General features: G+C 40.1%; 1 protein-coding gene across 4 annotated transcripts in view; it reads right to left on the bottom strand.

Annotated features, from left to right (window-relative positions):
• LOC126772119 (syntaxin-binding protein 5) overlaps positions 1-19,080 on the bottom strand; it is a 249,638-nt gene that overhangs the window by 3,032 nt on the left and 227,526 nt on the right. Inside the window, exons 5-25 of one of the 4 annotated variants that reach the window (XM_050492276.1) lie at positions 14,316-14,379; positions 13,467-13,683; positions 13,217-13,292; positions 12,661-12,815; positions 12,065-12,228; positions 11,771-11,901; positions 11,600-11,679; positions 11,331-11,485; positions 11,119-11,238; positions 10,863-11,017; positions 10,654-10,801; positions 8,782-9,493; positions 7,846-7,935; positions 3,984-4,100; positions 3,788-3,910; positions 3,594-3,703; positions 3,231-3,456; positions 2,942-3,050; positions 1,693-1,782; positions 507-602; positions 6-130 (exon numbers count right to left, since the gene is read on the bottom strand). In XM_050492276.1, the coding sequence (XP_050348233.1) occupies positions 6-130; positions 507-602; positions 1,693-1,782; positions 2,942-3,050; positions 3,231-3,456; positions 3,594-3,703; positions 3,788-3,910; positions 3,984-4,100; positions 7,846-7,935; positions 8,782-9,493; positions 10,654-10,801; positions 10,863-11,017; positions 11,119-11,238; positions 11,331-11,485; positions 11,600-11,679; positions 11,771-11,901; positions 12,065-12,228; positions 12,661-12,815; positions 13,217-13,292; positions 13,467-13,683; positions 14,316-14,379 (3,263 nt within the window). Of the gene's footprint in view, positions 1-5; positions 131-506; positions 603-1,692; positions 1,783-2,941; positions 3,051-3,230; positions 3,457-3,593; positions 3,704-3,787; positions 3,911-3,983; positions 4,109-7,845; positions 7,936-8,780; positions 9,494-10,653; positions 10,802-10,862; positions 11,018-11,118; positions 11,239-11,330; positions 11,486-11,599; positions 11,680-11,770; positions 11,902-12,064; positions 12,229-12,660; positions 12,816-13,216; positions 13,293-13,466; positions 13,684-14,315; positions 14,380-19,080 lie in introns of all 4 variants that reach the window. The other 3 variants (XM_050492279.1, XM_050492277.1, XM_050492278.1) reach the window with 3 other exon arrangements.

The following is a 19,080-nucleotide window of genomic DNA, read 5'->3' on the forward strand; positions in this document are numbered from 1 at the left end:
CGCACATAGTTCCTCCCTGTCCAGCGGCCGGGACCCTCCGCCGAACAACCCTCGAAAGAAGCTCTCCTTGGGCGGCTCGGGCATGTCCCGCGGCAGGAATAGCTCTCCGATCATTTCGTTTAGTTGCTGACTGAAAGAGTACGTTTTGGAGCTTGTATAAATATGTTCATAGAATATCTCGTCTCCCTGCTTGTCTAGTTTATTTAGGTAAAGTACTTCATCTGTACGCACTTTTTCGGGAACATAAAAAAATGAAATTACATTTTGTTCTGTAATTAGTCAAAGAAATTATAGACGTAATAAAGATTAAATAATAGTATTAATAATAGATTAATTAATAATATTAATAATTAATGTATTATTTTACTAATGTACTAATAATAAATGTATTCAATGACACATTAACTAATATGCACATTTAATATTTAGCGTAAGTCGAAAGTTTCACAATGTCGCTTTCGGCTTAATCTTATAATTGAATGTTTTTATTTCATTTCGATACTCACCAGAACTCAGCGTCGATTGTGAACTTTTGTATTTCAGTGGGCGAGGCGAGGTAGAGGCCGTGTCCGCGGTTACTGAAGCAAAACGTCTTCGCTATTCTGCAACACACCGCAGACAACGAGTCATCTTTGAGTTATCTTAACTTCTATTCTCAATTTATCTGTATTACAGTTTATTTCAAATAACCATCAATCATTTATTTTAGCATTTTATAAAACAAACTTCTACATGGCTCTTTCGTTCGACTACCATGACTGTCTTTTCATAATCCAAAGTTAACTAAACATCATTTTGAATAGTTCTCTTAATAGTCTAATATTTTACATTATTAAATAGAATATGATAACAATAAGTAAACTGAGTTTAATAATGATTCATTTTTTAATTGTAATAAGGTTACAAACTTTATCTTACCTCCTAATTATATCCTCTGATCACTCTGTCGAAAATTCTTTAATTTTTTTAAATATCTAATTACTTCAAAAAGCGTTAACTTATCAGTGTACAAAAATGAAAATGCAAAAGACGTAGAATAGTTCTAGAACATTCGAAGCTGGCATGCTTTACAAGAAAGAAAGAAATAAGAGATATAAAGATAAACCGTTGAGCAAAGAAGAGAAAATAAAAGAAGAAAACAGGAAACGATACTCTGTGAAGTATAATGTTAGGAAGGAGATGATGTAGGTGTTCAAAACGTGTGCGTGTGGTGAGACGAGGTGTAGTGTTCGTGTGATGGGGGATGTCGGGATCGGGAGAGTGAAGCAGTGTCGCAGGCAGCGGACGGACTGGAGCGAATTGTGAACGTTACGAAAGATAATTTCGACTCGAAGATAGCGAATAATGTTTCGAGACATCCAGTTCATTGCTATACTTGACTGCTTATTGGCAAATACTATATATTTTATTGTGAGATGTCTGAAAACAGTTTTATGCGTATCTTCAGTTGTATCAAACGAGTGCCAATAGTATAAAGGGACAAGTTAAGTAGCTGAAGATTATTTTGTTTATAAAAATAAATCCAATTGAAAATGATGACAAAAAGATTCGTCCATGTCCGGAATGATCGCAGGGCGAGGTTTGGAAGCTGCAGGGTAACATGAAACACTAGCACGTCTAACGGATCGCGTGGGGACACCACAGGGGTGATGGTACATGACTAACGCAATTCCGCTATTAGCGAAGACTTACTGGTCCGTGTCCTCGTTAACTATCAGTTGCTGGCCCCATATGGAGAGCATAGGGTCTACGATACCCCTCTGTTTGGACTGTGTCTGGAAGCTACCAGGAACACAGGCACCGGTCAGTTACAGGGCTCGAGCGTCCCGCAGCCGCGACATTGGGAGCGGCCGCGGGGCGCGCGAGCGACAACATTGCACTAGTGATGCACGGTCAGATTACGTCGAGCTCTATGAGGGTTACACACTATGAAGTACATCATTAGCAGTTTTATGCGATCGGATGTCAGGCACATTTAATGGTCGTCGAGCGTGTCAGTGGGGTTAGTGTCGTTACACAAATCAGCACCAAGTGGCGGTTTATGATCGTAAAGTGAGTCTGTGTTCGCTCATTCAGTCGGAAGATGTGTTTAGAGTCGTGTTCGTTATGTCCGATCGATATCGGTTATCCAACTGAAAAATAGATGAAGAGTGCCAAATATCGAAAGCACAGGAGGTGCTCATCAAATTTGCAAAATTTTGTCTACTTCGTGATCCAAAAGAGCGCGGCGGCAAGACAAGACAGCCACTAGCGTCTCGGTGCTGGCCGTGTTCGTTGTAGATGGCATGTTCCCTTGTTTGCTGCACGACCGTTCAGTTTAATTTTCGTTAAAGTTTACTCTCGTATACGGAAGACGAGTGATTAAAAGATTTTAAGAGAGTGTCGTGCATCAAACAGGTGTAGTTTTCTAACATCGATCATAACTCAAAGGAATTCTCTTCGTCGGCTCCCAAATGATAAAATAGCAAAAGTATAATATGATCTGATTAAGTGACTGGCGATGAATGCAAAAATTGTAAAATGAGATATTTGTAGTTTTTTTTAGCGTAGGTATATATAATTACAGCATTCTCATGCCCGTATTGCGAAGCTAGTTGTATCTAAGGGATATAAATATAAAACAAGCCGTTTATCATTTAGTGCCTCGATCGGGTGCGTGTAATCGTCTAAGAGTGGTCGTGTCTTCATGGGAGGGCGTGAGCCTCGACAAGTCATTCACTTTCATTGCTTGCTCGATAAGTAGGTAAAAGTTATATTTTTATTACAATGTGAAACATGGAAACTGAACTTAGTGACATAATGCAAAGAGCGAAACACAAAATATACTTAAATCTACATATTTTCGCATTTTTAATAATTTTGTCCCAGTTCGGTTTCTGCTTTTCACAGAAAAAAGTTAGTGGAGAATAAAAGATTGTAAACATGTAGAATACCAAGTTACCTGAGTTCAGAAAGCGGCAAAAAATCCGTGTGAACGAGTGGCCGTAGGGAAGGGAGGCTGTATGCTGCCAGGTGGCCCGTTGATAAGTAGTTCACCAGACAGACGCTATCTGAAGACAAGATTACACGATGCAAGGCAAGATTCAGGCAACATTACAGTTGAAATTCATAAATTAAATCAATTTCATAAAATTTAATATGTACAATAAATAGTGGCAAACTTTTACGCGCTCAATAATTAATGAATGGAATAACTGATAATTTCAAAATTACGGCAGAGGCTGACTAACCTTTCAAGCTTACAATCTCTGATTTTACAACAAAATCCGTGTCGACAATCTGCTGGCGGTAGACGCAATTCTGGCTGGGCAGCGCTACGACGCGCGCCTGCTTTTCTGACGCTATGACTACGAACTGGCGGTCGGCGGCTGCCTCCGCGCCGGCCGGCGGGGGGCTCATATGGCTACTGCCCGAAGAGCTCTGCTTAGTGGGCGTTCGCTCGCGCCGCTCCCGACCCTGTATTTAGTACCCGTCTGATTTGATTTTGCATCGGATATTATCTTTACTATAGTATTAGTATTTTCATTAGTGTATTCTTTAAATTTGTACAAAAGTTTAAAAGAAAACAGATCAGCGCTACATGGCTAACTTACATCTTTACTATCGTCCTTCCAGCTCTCGTACGAGTAAGGAATTAAAGCACCATTGCAGTCTAAAAATGACATGGCCAATATAGATCCCTTTAACCTAAATATTGGACCGCCTGTGAAATAAAAATGAACATATATTTTTATACATTTCTATGAAAACACTATCCAAAAATGAACAGACAACTGTTTTAGTTTACCGCTCGTGGAAATAACAACTGGCTGTGTGTGGCGCAGGTCAGCTTCTGGTAGGCTGATCATCATTGTGAGCACCGAGCCCAACGTCGTGCCTATCCACAGAGTCGGCAGCAACGTCGTGGGATCTAAGCATGAAATTTAACTGCTAGTGTAAGTAAGTAACTTCGAACACGAAGTATTGAAAAGTAGGTGACTTACCAGATCTCTTCGTATAGCTATCGGCAAAGGCAAGGCACTGAATGCCCTCTTGCGATATGTTCTCGAGACTGGACATGGAGCTGGAGCGCGACCGCGAGAACGAGCTGTCCAGCTTGTCTACGCGGCCGGTTGGTGTAAACAGACAGATTATCCCTCCGTTTTGACTAGCACCTAACTAAAAGTCCAATACCACCTTGTGCTAGTGGACCCTTAGTCTGGACCGCGATAAAGGCTGCATTAGTTAATTATATTTAGTTAGTAAAGATATTATACGAATTTTATTCTGATTTATTGCAGCCACTATCACCGTCTCCATTACGAGTCTACGAAGTTGCACTCTAGAACTAGCTGATTATGTGTGCGGTTGTGAAATTAGCTGAAACCACTCATTCAGCTGCAGCATTCTTCTGTGCCGAATATAAAACAGATTAAAATATTAAATAGGAGTCATGCTTGATAATCGTTCTGTTGCATGCCCGTCCAATCTCAGCTTATTTACACAACAAATTATGTTGTTACTCATTTCTTTAATCACCTTGGAAATTTGGTTAACACAAAGTTTTGACGTAATGATATTTAATGAAAATGAAGTTGATGATATTATACATTACATTCATTCACCGACATATGATTCATAATTTACACTTTCATGAGACAATGATGTAAGGACACAGTTCTAGAAATGCAAATGGATAGCAACGAATGAAGCGAGACTTGAGTACAGAGTTAATGCTAATGATACGTGTAAGATGCAAGATGTTATGTTACGGTGAAATGAGAAGGTGAGAAAGTGAGAAGGCGTAAGCTAGGGACGGCTCTGGCCGCAGTGAAGCGGCTTTTCTAAATTACACTAACTTTCTAAAGCGCAAACACGTCATTCTTATATATCCCTATGTATACTACTATTTAGATTATTATCTGATTCAATTGTCCTAAAAAGTTAGAACTCATTAACTATAATGAAGCGTTTTCGTGGACGGACAAACAAGTTCGATGAATTTGTAACATGAAACATATATATTCAACCATAGTGCAGTGAATAGTTCCTAGAGCGGCGCATGCGACTAGTGCATTTAATAAAGATATTACTGTAAGCATACATAGACATAAGGACAGCCGTATATAGAGGCAGCCAAAAACGAGCCATATAAACTTTTTGCTTTGTGGTCGAGCTAGAAAAAAAAGATAATGTCATGTACTCAACAGCAGTTAATAAAAATAGTAAATACAATATCAATAGCAATCGAGTGATAGTTGCCGAGACGACTGCTCGAGCCAGGCCAGGCACTCGAAGTGAAAGTAGGTCTGCAGTAAAAAATATGTTGCGGACAAAGGCAAAGAAACAAATAATGTGACCGCTCGTGATGAGTAATATTAAGAACTGAATACTATCGACAACGCAGAAATAATTGTAAATGATAATATAAGTATAATTCGTGTATCGTATACAATATGTAAAGCCTCGCTCATATAATGCACATATAACATACATAAGAGATACCGTTCGTACACTGAGCAAGTGATAGAATAGAAAAGAGATAGTTTTAAGTAGTAAGTCACCTTTTATTATGTCTAAGAGTCATGCCGGAAGTTGTTCGTAAAGTGCAGTTGAGGTGCAGTGTTGGAGAACATCGTAGGATAGTCACAGCCACAATTTCGACGCTAAATAAGTAACAAACCAGCTACCGTGTGACAAATACAGGACCGCAGCCCGTGACAAGCCACGAAACGAAAAAAAAAACTAAATAAATGTAAATGTAAAAAATAAATCAATGCTAATGTCGTTTGGATACCATTGGGTTGCATTATTTGTAAGTACTCCATAGATGCGAGAGTCTGCGGAATAGTTGGCTCTGTATCGACAAATAAACCACAATGTGTTACAAGCATTACCACCATCATTACTGAAAAATTTGATTCGTCGTCTACAGTCGCTATTTCATTGTTGTGGCATTATACGCCGCTGATTTGGTCTACTGGAATTTGAATGGAATATAAGAGATGTAGAAATGAGTATGTAGTAAATCTATTCATCGATCAACTGAAATAAGTGGAGCGATGTTGGTACTTGTAAGGTTTGTGACGATAGCACTGTAGATGGCGAACCATTAGTTGTACTTTCTGGCAAAAGAACTAATTGGTCTTTGTGACGGGGACACAGTTACTGATCATTCTAATGACGGCAATGGTACAACACAGGAAAACAAAACTACTCGATATGAACAACTAGAAATTAAAATAACAAACGGTGAGGTGGCAGACTGTAATGATTACCTATTAAATGATTCCGATCTGAAATTGGAAATTTATCAAATGATTATACATTATTTAGAATTCGAAGCATACTCTTTGCAGCGAATAATGGTACAGATTTCTGACTGATTCGAGATGTCCAATAAGTCGTTTTTGACAATTTAGAATATTAGTAAAATAATAATAATTTAATGATTAATGATGACTTCTAATATTGAACATGATCGTGAAATTGAAGATTCATTCTTTAGTATTTATTAATGTGATTGATTTAATCTTCAATTTCAGATAATATTTGAAGAGTATCATGGTAGGTCATGATGTAGCTGTAGGTAGTGTAGAGAAAGAAAAAGAAAACAAAATAAATAAGTCGTAATAAAGAAATAATAGTTGGGCGAGATCGCTCGATATACATGAGTATAATTTCATATTATTTTCGAGACATACATTCGACAAACTGGTATTTACTGCGATGCAACATTAAAGCGTAATTATAATGAACACTTAAGCAATCAGTATCGTCAGCTCTTTCCTTATGTTCTCCAGCCAAAGCTCGACAAGACGCACGAGGCACATAACCAAAACTGCTTAGATCCGAACACATCTCCAGCGACTCGCCATCGAACACAAAATAATAAAATAAATAAGAACGAAAGAAACAAAATGAAAACGAAAGGAGAAATTGCGACTGTTTAGATCGGAAGGCAGACCGAGAGGTCGAATAAAGGTGACTGTACTACCAAAACTGCAATACTGTCGCGTCGTGAGCAGAGACTGCGGGGCGGGGGGCGCGGCGTACACGTCGGACGCGGTGGAGAGGCACTTGTGCAGTTTGCGGGTACCTTGCGAGCGCGAGCGCCGCACTGCACGAGGCCCCGCGGGGCCCCCCGCACCCGCGCCCCCTCCGGCGCAGCCCCCCGGTGCCGCGCCGCCCGCCGGGCCCCCACCACCCGCCGGGCCCCCGCCGCCCCCGCCGCCGGGCCCGTTCATCTACAACACACACACACGTCCGACCTGCGCCACTGCATCGCCGCCCGCACCCCGCGCCCTCCTACCGCTCGCTGTGGACTGCCGCACGGGCACATGTGATACTTAATTGTGTACATTGTTAATCAATTTCGACGATTTTTATTTGGTGATGTAGAAATAGTGAAACGTGGACGTCGTTACGATTACCCATAGACACATCGTTGAAATTGCCGACACGTTTAACCCTAGGACGGAAACAGAACGCACAACGTACATTAATTAAAAGAACATATCGTGTCACAGATTGTAGGTCTTTTTAGCGGAATTTGATATGGAAACTGCACCTACCTACTTTGGACATAAAGATACAGCGAATCGGATAGTACATAAAATAAATATAAATATGCATATAAAGTAACATAAGAGGTGTAACAGAAATAAATGAATAGTACATAAAGAGTAGACCGCCACCTGATGTACGAGTACATAACACAGATACGTCATACGAGGGACGGACGCGGACACAGATACGACGAGGCGACCTCTGCGCCGGACACGTCAGTATTAGTCAGGCGTGGTTCAGTAATGTTGCTCCTTTTGTTAGTCATGTGCTGTGAGCCGTCTAGCTGAGGATCCATACCTATCACGTTGGGCACTTCTATTACTTGCTCGTTTATTTCCTCTTCGACATTTCGTTCGATTCTCGTGCAAAGTCTCGCTACAAACTCTCCTGGGGAAAGCAGATCAGTCAGAAAAGTGTAGCGCCTATTGGAATAGTTTTGCGGCTAATCATCGTAAGTATCCCGGGCGCGTCGTTAGCTCGGTATGGTCTGATGTGAAGCTATCAAGCGGGGAGGTGCACAGCTAGATTCCCACTACTGTAGCTTTACTTTAATATCATCCCAAACGGACATCGACAACACAGAGATGTTAACACCTACTTTCGATGCAGTATTAACTATTTAAGGTATAAAATTACCGAAAAAATCACCGAATAGATATTTTAGGCAGTTTGAATCCTCGTCGGACGAGTCCTTGTCCTTGGGAAAGAAAAATACAGGTATTACCTAATATGTTGTGTCATGGCAATAGATAATGTACCAGCATATAAAGTGTAAGTTTATACACGTGATATATACATATATATGTATACATTATATAAATGCATCATTTATGACGCTCTATTGTAAAAGAACATAATTTTAAAATAAATAAAAAGCCAAATATCACAAGAAGCGTAAAGCATGATGTATACATTTTTATGATTATCCGTTAACGTCATAATAAACTCTAGAATAGAATAGAATCATTACAACACTTACATTAGTCATCAGATTATAATATTTGTAAATGTTAAACTTGTAACTACTTTTTATCTACGAGCAAAAACTTCTATCTGATAAAACTTTATCTACAATATTAGTAAACGATATAAAAACTGCCCAAACCATTACCATTCCAATCCCAGAGCAACGGTATCTACGCTATGTTACATGATGACTAGACTACGAGAGAGTTCGATCCGCGCGAGGCGGCATGTGTGAGAGTGAGGTGGATAGCTCCGTAGGATACTTACTGAACCGCCGCATTAGGTTGCCGGCGAAAGACTGCGACTGTTGAGTCACTTGCTTCTTTCGCAGGTCCTTTACCGACTCCTGCTTGTTGTACTTAATATTGGGCACCGATAGCAATCTCTGGTCTCTCTGATCCTTTGTGACGTCCTCCTTTCGCTTTCCTTTTGAACGAGGCGGTCGCAACGGCTTGCCATCTTCATCGAAAAGAGGAAGATTGTCAGGACGAGTAGCTTTTTCGTCATCTCCGATCCGTGAGGGTGAAATGTCAGGTGTTATTTCATCTCGGTCTTTGTCCTGCCATCGTTCCTGAAGTTCTTTATGCATTCTGTCGTAAACGTCTGTAGCTCGTTTCTCTTGTAGTTCTCGATGCATTCGTTCAAACACATCCGAACAAACTCGTAAAGGTGACGAAAGTTGGCTTTTATCCTCATCTACTCTCTTTTCTCCCGCATCTTCGCCTTCGGGTGAATCGGTGTTAGATTCAGGCGCCACCTCAGATGTACCAGCCGTTTCACAATAGAATTGTGAATTCCCTTTTTCATTTATTTCCTCATTTTCTGGAGGTCCAAAGGCAGCTTTGAGTTTAAGGTCAACTTTAGATATTTGACGTTTCAGATTGAAGGTCTTCCATGGTGTGGATTTGCGTCTCGTGTCAAGCTTTGGGTCTGGCAGAGCTTCCTCAGCAGGCTCGGGGCTGGCTGGTGACTCCTCCAACTTCAGGAACAGGGGAATAGATCATTTTGTTGAGCTTTGTTCCCGACCGCGTATCGAGGGCTGATATATACCGGCCTTGACGCGGTGCGGTGACCTCAGTTCTAACGAAACGGTCCTTCCAAAATTACTAATATATATTACATTTTTTTATTGTATGAGGCAGACAAACTGACAAGTAGACCACTTGATGGTAAGTGGCCTCGGGCACGTATAGACGATATAATTGCTGTAAGGAATATTAACCATAATTGGGAACTAAGATGTTAAGTCTCTTGTACCTCACCCTATCCACCGGAACACAACATTACTAAGTATTGCTACTTGGTGGTATAATATGTGATAAGTGGGTGATACCCACCCAGATGGGCTTGCACGAAACACTATTAGAAAATAAATTAACAAAAATGTTTTTAATTTAATAACACTCATATTTCATTTTGGAAGGGCAGTTGCAATTAGTATTTCAGGTCTGAGGTTTAATTATGGCAACTAACAACAGCCATTATGTTAGAACATGATTCAATATTTTTTTTTAAATATCTATTAGTGGCACGTGTCGACAGCTATGTAGATAGGCGTTGTAGAATAGTGAAGACAGGCTGAGAGTAAAAAATGTCTAAATGCCATGCCATATGTCTCTACGGGATAAGCCGAGGTCACCCTTAGCGCTAAATACTAAGTAAATTCAAAGAAAATCATAAAGAATAAAACGATATCAGGATCCAATCAGGGAGGTTTAGCGCAGCCAAATTCTCCTTGATTGTAGCAACCGAAAGTGTAACGAAACAAAATAGCAAATAAAATGTAATGTGAAAGATTGCCTCTGAAGTCGTTACTATTTCATTAATCACCGCCGCGACGGAATGAGGAGGTTATTTACTACGTCTGTAACTAATGTACATAATACTGCTACTTAAGTATTTAGTTATTTTAATCATTTTCGGCTAAGTCGAGTCCTCGTCATTAGTGCAAGCCTATTTATTATTATTTACGTACATATGTGACAATATAAACAACAGTATTTTCAGTACAGAACACCTGACATCCGGCGGAATTTTTCATAAAATTATTTTACAAAATGAGAGTCTGTGATAATATTTAACTACGAGAAAGAATCTAATCACACGATGCGCCAGTACGCCCCGCGACTCCGGGCTCACCTGGTCCAGGTCGGGCGAGCGGCGCTCGTGGCGCGCCAGCGGCGGCTCGGGGTGCGGCAGGTACAGCGCGTGCGCCGGCAGCGCCGCCACCACGCAGCGCCGCCACACGTCCAGCACCACCACGCCGCGCTCGCCGCCCCACGCCATGCTGCGACAGACGGCCGTCAGCGCGCGCCGGCCGGGCCGGGCCGGCGGCGGGAGATACTCACAGGCCGTACGACGAGTTGAGCGTGAGCGCCGTGACGGGGTGCGGCGGGCCGTGCTGCAGCGCCACGAGCGCGGCCTGGAAGCCGGCCGCGCGCCGGGCGCCGCCCGTGCCCGCGCAGCCACGCACGCGCAGCGCGCTGCCCGCCCACGAGCCCGACTGCGGCACGAGCGAGCCCGTTACGGCGGTACGGACGATAAGTTACTTCACCGAAACGCGACACGATACATCGTATCGAGTTTCGGAAGCGGCGCGCTCACCCTTCGGCCTTCACCCTCGACGCTCTCTGGGCCTCGTCCGAGGGAGGCGGACCGACTTCCCTCCGCGTCCGGGGACGTCTCCTCCTCCACGGCGTCGGATATGACGGGCACCTCGACGACCTGGAACGCCACGACTTTCGTCTCATTCCGAAGGGAATGTGTATCGCATACGAGTGAGAAACGAGTCCAGCTCGGCACGGTCGTGCACTCACGTGCGTCTCGGCGTGCACCTCGGCCTTGCGGAACTTGAACAGCACGACGTGTCCGTGCGGCAGCGCCACGCACAGGCGGCGCGACTCGGCGCACAGCGCGGCCTGCTGCACGGCCAGCGGGGACTCCTCCTCGTAGCCGCCGCGCCGCTCGAACACTGCGGGCACGACTCACTATTGTGGCGGACGGCACTACACCGGTATCGCAGTTTACGGAATGGTATACCAGAACCGATCGTTTATGTGTTCTGTTTTGACGTGTATTCGCTCACCTTTCGAACATTTTAATTTGTACAGTATCTGCAATGTCCCCGCACTCGCATCCCAAAACTTCACACTGCCATCTGCGTGCCTGAAATTACCATAATTTAAATGTAGCTTAATCAGAAACATTTTATTACCAAGAAATATTCGAAAGGTTAAATTTGCCAAGGTTTAATTACCCAGTGAGTATAATTTCACTGTATGAGCACGAGGCGGGCGCCCACTCGCCGCCGTTGATGGGCCACAGTTTCTCGCTGAAACCGGCCACCTTCTTGTTGCCTTGCCGGCCCACTGAGTAGAATGCTGGAATCTAATTGGAAATTAAATTGTTACGAAATGTGTTCACATGATTAACATTTTCTTGTAGACGTAACCATTAAAATGGAACATTCCGAACATTTGCGTTGTTCTAGTTTTATATTTACATTTTTAAAATGATCAAAACTTGTATTTAGAAATCCTCAAATCTGTACCAAGTCCGAAGGGCAATCAGCAAAGTAGCAACAGCATGTAACAGGTGATTCGTGTATATCCATGGGGTAAGGGTTCTCGAAACAAGGGTAGCCGGGAGTCAGCAGGTCTATTACGACCAGGTCGTTCTGCAGTAGCACCACTATCGCGTACGGCTCTTGATAATCTGAAATGTGGAGTGATATCTTTTAATAATAATTTAAAAACTTCAAATCTGTCGTTTAATTACAGTATAGTCTTCACTGCACATAAAATGTTTGCAGCCGAATAGAACAAATTGCTATTCATGCAGCAGCATCTCTGCAGCTGTCTTTGTATGTTTTTATTATATGTATATATTAATGCATTATTTAATCAGTATAAGCGGATTGACGGAGTGTATGCTCTTTGTTCTTTTTAAATACACATAGTATATAATTATTATTTGGTCTTATATATAGGTTTATATATATATATATATATACGATAAGGTTCTTAAAACAGCAACCGAAACAGGAATTAACTTTCTTAGAACTTCCATATAAGAATGAATGATTTAGTATTATAATGGTCAAGCATATATAACGTAATGTGATGTAATAGAAAACGATGAACAGACCGGCAGCGTGAGGGCTCTCGCAGAGGGTGACAAAGTCAACCACGCTGTGCTCCATTTCCAGCACGGTTGTGCTTTTTCCGTTGAGCACCGTAATGCTATGCGTCCGACCAGCTTTGTCGGTTGGCAGACCGCCGGAGAAGATCACTAGACTTTCTCTGAAATTCAAATTAAAAGTAATCTTTACTTACGAAATTAAACCACCGGTAACGGGTACGGCATTGCGTAGGGCCATTAGGGTATCGCCCCCCGTCAATCTTATTGTACGACTAATTGATAGTGTAAGGAAGTGTTTATTTCTTTCATTAGTAATTGTCGACAAAGTTGACCGCTGCCCCTCAGATGGGCCATGTGCTTGTCTACCTTTCTAAAATAAATTTAATAAACTACCCTAATACACGAATGTTGCAATCGGAGAAGGAGACGACGTCTTACTAATATTGTATGTTGTTGTTGCTCCGCTTGTTATGTAACAATTGTGCACAATAAGGATTTTTAACAACAATAGCATTATTTACATAAAGATACATATTATAGAATTAAAAAAAGTCATGCTTACCCTGTTCTTGAAGTTTTCCATTCCAGTCTGAGTATGGGCTTGCAGGGTTCTGGTTTTCCGTCCTTATTTGCTTTCGCTGAAATCATAATTTCTATATATAATATGATGACGCTTATTACGCTAAGGTAATATACGCAGTCAGTCAGTCGTCCTCGCTAGAATCCTCAAAAATTAGAAATAACATTATTTTCATGCTGAACTGATCTTTTGTATTGTATAAGAAACAGTGGTGTATAGTTAGCTCACTAACCATGTGGGTACGACAACGAGGTAGGTCTCGGAGAGCGCATGCTCCACGTAGCCAGCGCGCCGTCCGCGTGCGCGGTCATGAGCTTGGCATCGTGCTGCCACGCCGCGGCGCGCACGGCCTCGCCGGGCCCGCTCGTACCCAGCGATCCTCTCCATTCCGCGGCTCGCGCTCGCAGGTCCCACACCACCACCAGTCCAGATTCATACGCAATTACTAACTGAAAATTTTACGGAGGCATACAAGTCGTTAGATTCATTCTTTGCGTTACTAACGTGACAGTTAATAGAGACTTCAGAATAAAATAAATAATGTTGTATGTACGTATTTTTATGAATGTACGTAATTAATTATGTTATTAATAATTGTGTAGCAAGAACTCGGTATTTATTGATTTATATAACACACTTTAGTCGCCTTCTTTACGTACGGTTATGCATTACGCAGGTAATATTTTTTCGAATATATTAAAGCAATTTAACTAATTTCTTTCCGTTTTTTTTAATTTTTTTTTTTATAGAATAGGAAGGCGGACCTGATGGGAAGTGGTCACCAAACGCCCTTAGGACATTGGCATTGTAAGAAATGTCTACCATCGCTTATACAGCCAATGCGCCACCAACCTTGGTAACTAAGATTTTATGTCCCTTGTGCCTGTAATTACACTGGCTCACTCACCCTTCAAACCGGAACACAACAATAACAAGTACTGCTGTTTTGCGGTAGAATATCTGATGAGTGGGTGGTACCTACCCAGACGAGCTTGCACAAAGCTCTACCACCAGTAGATTTTAAATATTCTTGTAATTGCAAGATCTATTTATCATTCTGAGTAACAAATAAAAGTATTACTTTGCTGGCGTCTAGTGGATTTTCGCTAACGTCGACGACGGCGCCCGGGTGGTTCGGCCTCGTTCTGCAACAAAAGATATACATAAAATGTAGTTGCAGCTGATTCATTATTTTAAAGACGACAAGTTTGCTGTTATGATGGAAGTTAAATATTTCTAGGCTGACTGTGCCGAGTTTGTTTTACGATCTGTTTATATAAGCGTGATTTTTTTATGAATTAAAAAACCTTGTCAGTAAATTATCATCAATTATTAAAATGTATAAAACTTGCAGTCATTACCGTTTTTGTGTTATTTGCGTAGACAAATACAATGTTCATATGAAGGTATATTATTGGCGAATGTATTAAAATTATAAATCGTGTAGTTGGAAATTAACTTAATGGTCGGTTCGGTGTCCGATCAAACACTCCTTCCTTTTTTGTACGAGACGATTACGAGACAACACGAAGCGACGTCATACTGCAACAACGAACATCAGAAAGGCGACCATATTGCAAGACGTATCCTAGGACTATAAATAATAGTTGTTCAATTTATTCAACCGAATTATTACTAATAAATTTGATTAATAATAACGACTCCACGGACGTGTTGTCTGGTCACTGTGTTCAATTATTTTGATTAAGCTTAGAAGTTTGATATGCCCGCATTACATTGAAGTGTTTTCTTAAATAGGAATGTATTAAGTTTTGTTAATAGCAAATACAGTCATGTCGATGAGTACTGCTAAAATTTCATAAATCAATTTCAAATGAGATTTTAACGCTTCAACTATCTTAGGGCAATACGTTTATATATATATTTACAATAAATAGGCAGATTAGCAAATGGGTCACCTGATGGTAAATGGTCACTACTTGTGGCTGTCGTTACCCTGGCTAACTCACCCTTCAAACCGAAGTACAACAATATCTGATAAGTGAGTGGTACCTACACAGCGTGCAACAGAATGACTGTACAAAGTGACAGATCAGCTTTGAAATACTACCAGCATTCAGTACCTATTTAGTACCTTTGTTAAAATATCGTCATATCATTTAGTTGTCTTTTTTTATTTCGATTTATATTCAGGTACCAAATAAGTACTTAATGATTGTGTAAAAACAATTGCACAATACGGAGATTTGTGCGGAAATTATAAATGGGCGGTCATCTTGACATCACAATGACCGGCCATTTTAAAATTTAAATTTTTTTGATAATGATTTAAGTACCAAGTAGTATTTTAAAGCTGATCTGTCACTTTGTACAGTAATTCGGTTGTACGCCATACCCAGACTGGCTTGCACAAAGCTCTGCCACCAAGTGATTAAAATGTTAGTCAATCTTCTTAGCAGTTAAATAATTCTGGAAAAAGGCTTGCAACAAGTGATATAATGGAGAGCGCCCTTCGCTAGTAGTGGCGTCACGACGTCACGGCGTCACGGCGACACTTGTTGCGAGGTTACCGCGAAGTGACGGCTTCCCCTCGATACCCTCGTACCACATTTAATGGGAAAGTTCACTATATTCGAATGGTTCATTTATCTTGTAAAGATATAATAAATATTATTATATTAGGATGGATCAATATCTATATTCTCCCATTGTGGGTAATTGAATATTCATTGAATGGGTGCATGAGAGTGAAGGAGTAGAGGTTACACCTGTATTTGCACACACACTGCTGTTCTATCATATTTTCTCGGCAGTTGCCTAAAAGTACAAATAGTTTCTCCAAACTGACAAATGAAGACAAAATAGTTCATTATATTCTTCAGAATCATTTGTAAACTATGAGCAACATCAACAAAATAAATAAATAGAATATTGCCGGTCCTTCTAGATAGAAAAAACATAAAATGTGATCGCGCACTGGGAGGGGCGTAAAAAATTGAAATGTTGCTGGCTTTAAGGTTTTTAAGCCATTTTCAGTAGCCAGTTCATTTTGATATCAAACTCGGTACATATGTCAATTTATATTTTAGTTTCTTGAAATATTTTGCAAATCATATCGGTCATATTTAATGTTATGTGACATCACGGAGTCTATGAAACGCGGGACTTAAAGAGGAAGCTAACGACTCGTCATTTATCAAAATATCATAAGTAGCTTATGCAATACACGGGAATATACATACATGTTAAAAATCTCAACCCAAGTAGGGTTGTTTCGGCGTGCTGTGGTAAGTATAAACCGATACTATGAACAAACTAGTTTGGTAAAAGGATATTCAAAGTGCCATACTATCTTTTCCATATTATGCCATAAAGTTGGGACCGTCCCTATACTATCCCTAGGATTTATGGAATCAATCTTTGTGATTATAATGATCACGATCTTATCATAACAAATTGATATTTTGTGCGGGAATGTGACACTCATTTGAAGTTTTATTATGATTTGTGCGACGTTTATGAGTTATTACTGAGTGTGTGATGTCACTTTATGAAATATCATTTTGTCGATATTTGTGTATAATTTCATTTTGTTCCAATTTCCAATGTATATATTTATTGGTATGGTATATTTCTGCTACAGCCTGTACGCATTTCTGTTATAGGATCACGTTCGAATATTTTTACTATTATACAAGTGAACGTTGTCACCTAAAAGAATAAGTATTACAGTAAGTACAGTAATAGCCTTGTAATGTCCCACTGCTGGGCTAAGGCCTCCTCTCCCTTTTGAGGAGAAGATTTGGAGCTTATTTCACTACGCTGCTCCAATATTCACAGGTTGTTACGGTTACGGAATATACATTTCGAGGAGGATAAATTTGATTCGTGCTATTTTTTGTGTTTACTGTTTACTGCATATAACATTTTATTACATTATATAATTATTATAAATGTTGTTCAACGTGTGATTAATTATACAATGCTGTGTCTTCTTCTTTCAAATCAATAATGACATAAAGAGATAAATCAGCTTTTAACTAAAAAGTCGCTAAACAGTAAGCGATGGTTGACATTTCTTACAATGCTAATGTCTAAGAGCGTTGGTGACCACTTACCATCAGGTGGCCCATATGCTCGTCCGCCTTCCTATTCTATAAAAAAAAAAAAAAAAAGGATATAGATGGATCTGCAACTAGTCCAAGTGTTCACTTTAATCGAAGCGGATGCAAGTAAATTGCTTTAAACCGGAACAACGGAGAGTGGATATTAAATTATTTCATCGAGCTCCTTCCGGCCCTCGTTTCCGGCGACTGAACGCTCTCTACTCTCCGCGCTCTCCTCTGAGTTCTGTATCTGAGTAATAGGTATTGCATTATACGGTAACGACGATGTATGTACTCGCACATATTTATATAAGAACGTAACGTTTCTATCGGTTTTTAATCAACAATAAATAAAGAAAATACATTGTTTTCTTTGCGAATGTACAGAGCGTGTCCGGTGCGGGCGCCTGGCGGCCATGTCGTACGCCGTCGTGTCGCCATTTCTGTATGTAATTAAAGGCAGTTGGGAATACTCGCCTATTTGTTTATGAAGCTAATGTATAAACTAACCGGTATTTAACGGAGACAAAAAAATCATTACCAAAATGTTATTAAAGAAACCTTTTTGTATAGACACTTTCATTTAGAATATAAAAAATAGTCTTTTCATGAATGATGATCACAGATGTTATGTAGTATATATGTAGCATATCGGATGTAAATAAAACTTCTTATATTCAAACAGAAAATTGGCTACTTTTGTTTCTTCAATCTGTGTTAGTAACAAAATAGTTTGTGTAATTACCTTAAATTGTCATAAAATTATACATTATGGTGTATCTGTTGTTAACTATATAAATATATGTAAATAGAGAAATTGCTAACCATTTAAGGGGAAACGGCATAAATAAATACATACCTAACTATTAAAAGTAGACGTAATGTGTCGTTCGACGCTCCATTCACGAGCGACGTTTTTCGTCACAAAAGGACTCAGGAAGTTCGTTATAACGCACCGAACCCCCGGCACAGCCCAGCAGGGGTTTTTGTATGTAACAGTATTTGAATATGACGTTTATAATAACGGCGCCGGCATACGGCAGCAATTAAGAGCCTTGTTTATAGAGTAAATGGCACCCCTCGCTGACTAACGCTTACCTGCGGCGAGTCTATTAATACGCAAGGGTATTTAATTGAAACTTCAAGTACTTGCCATTAAAGGTTTAGTTTAAAACAAATAAGTTAGTAACTATGAAATGTACTTATGTACCTAACGGTTTTACCTTTACATGTTATTAAGGGAGTTTTTAGTTAAATAATGCTCTGCCTTTTTCGTTAGCATGTCAAATCAATGATGACGGAAAGCGAGAAATCCGTGTTAAACTAAAAATCGCTAAACAACGCTTGTAACTTAAGTTTAGCTTTGTTTATTTCGAAATAAACATTTACTCTAAAAGTAGAATTTGAAATTCATGAGTAGTATTTAAGCAACTACGGCGAAGCAAATGGCGGAATATGAGATCTATGTTGTTATTTGAAATATATAAGCTGTCTTGGGATAAATAAAAATTTCGGACACCAATATTTTCTGTTTCTTATTTTTCAGAGCACGATATTTTATTGATTAAATTTATTTTTCTATAATAAAACGTAAACGTAATATTTTTGACTATAAATTGAACAAACCACTATCACCTCGGTACATAAATGTTTCACTGAGCATTTGTTACGTCATTCGCGACGGAGTCGAATGAAAATCGCTTTATATTTATACGAAGCGAACTGGACATCTGTAATTAAAATACATTGTGTATTTAACGGGAATGCTACGTGTGTTTA

Source organism: Nymphalis io, chromosome 12, assembly GCF_905147045.1.
Source record: "Nymphalis io chromosome 12, ilAglIoxx1.1, whole genome shotgun sequence".
Lineage (NCBI taxonomy): Eukaryota > Metazoa > Arthropoda > Insecta > Lepidoptera > Nymphalidae > Nymphalis > Nymphalis io.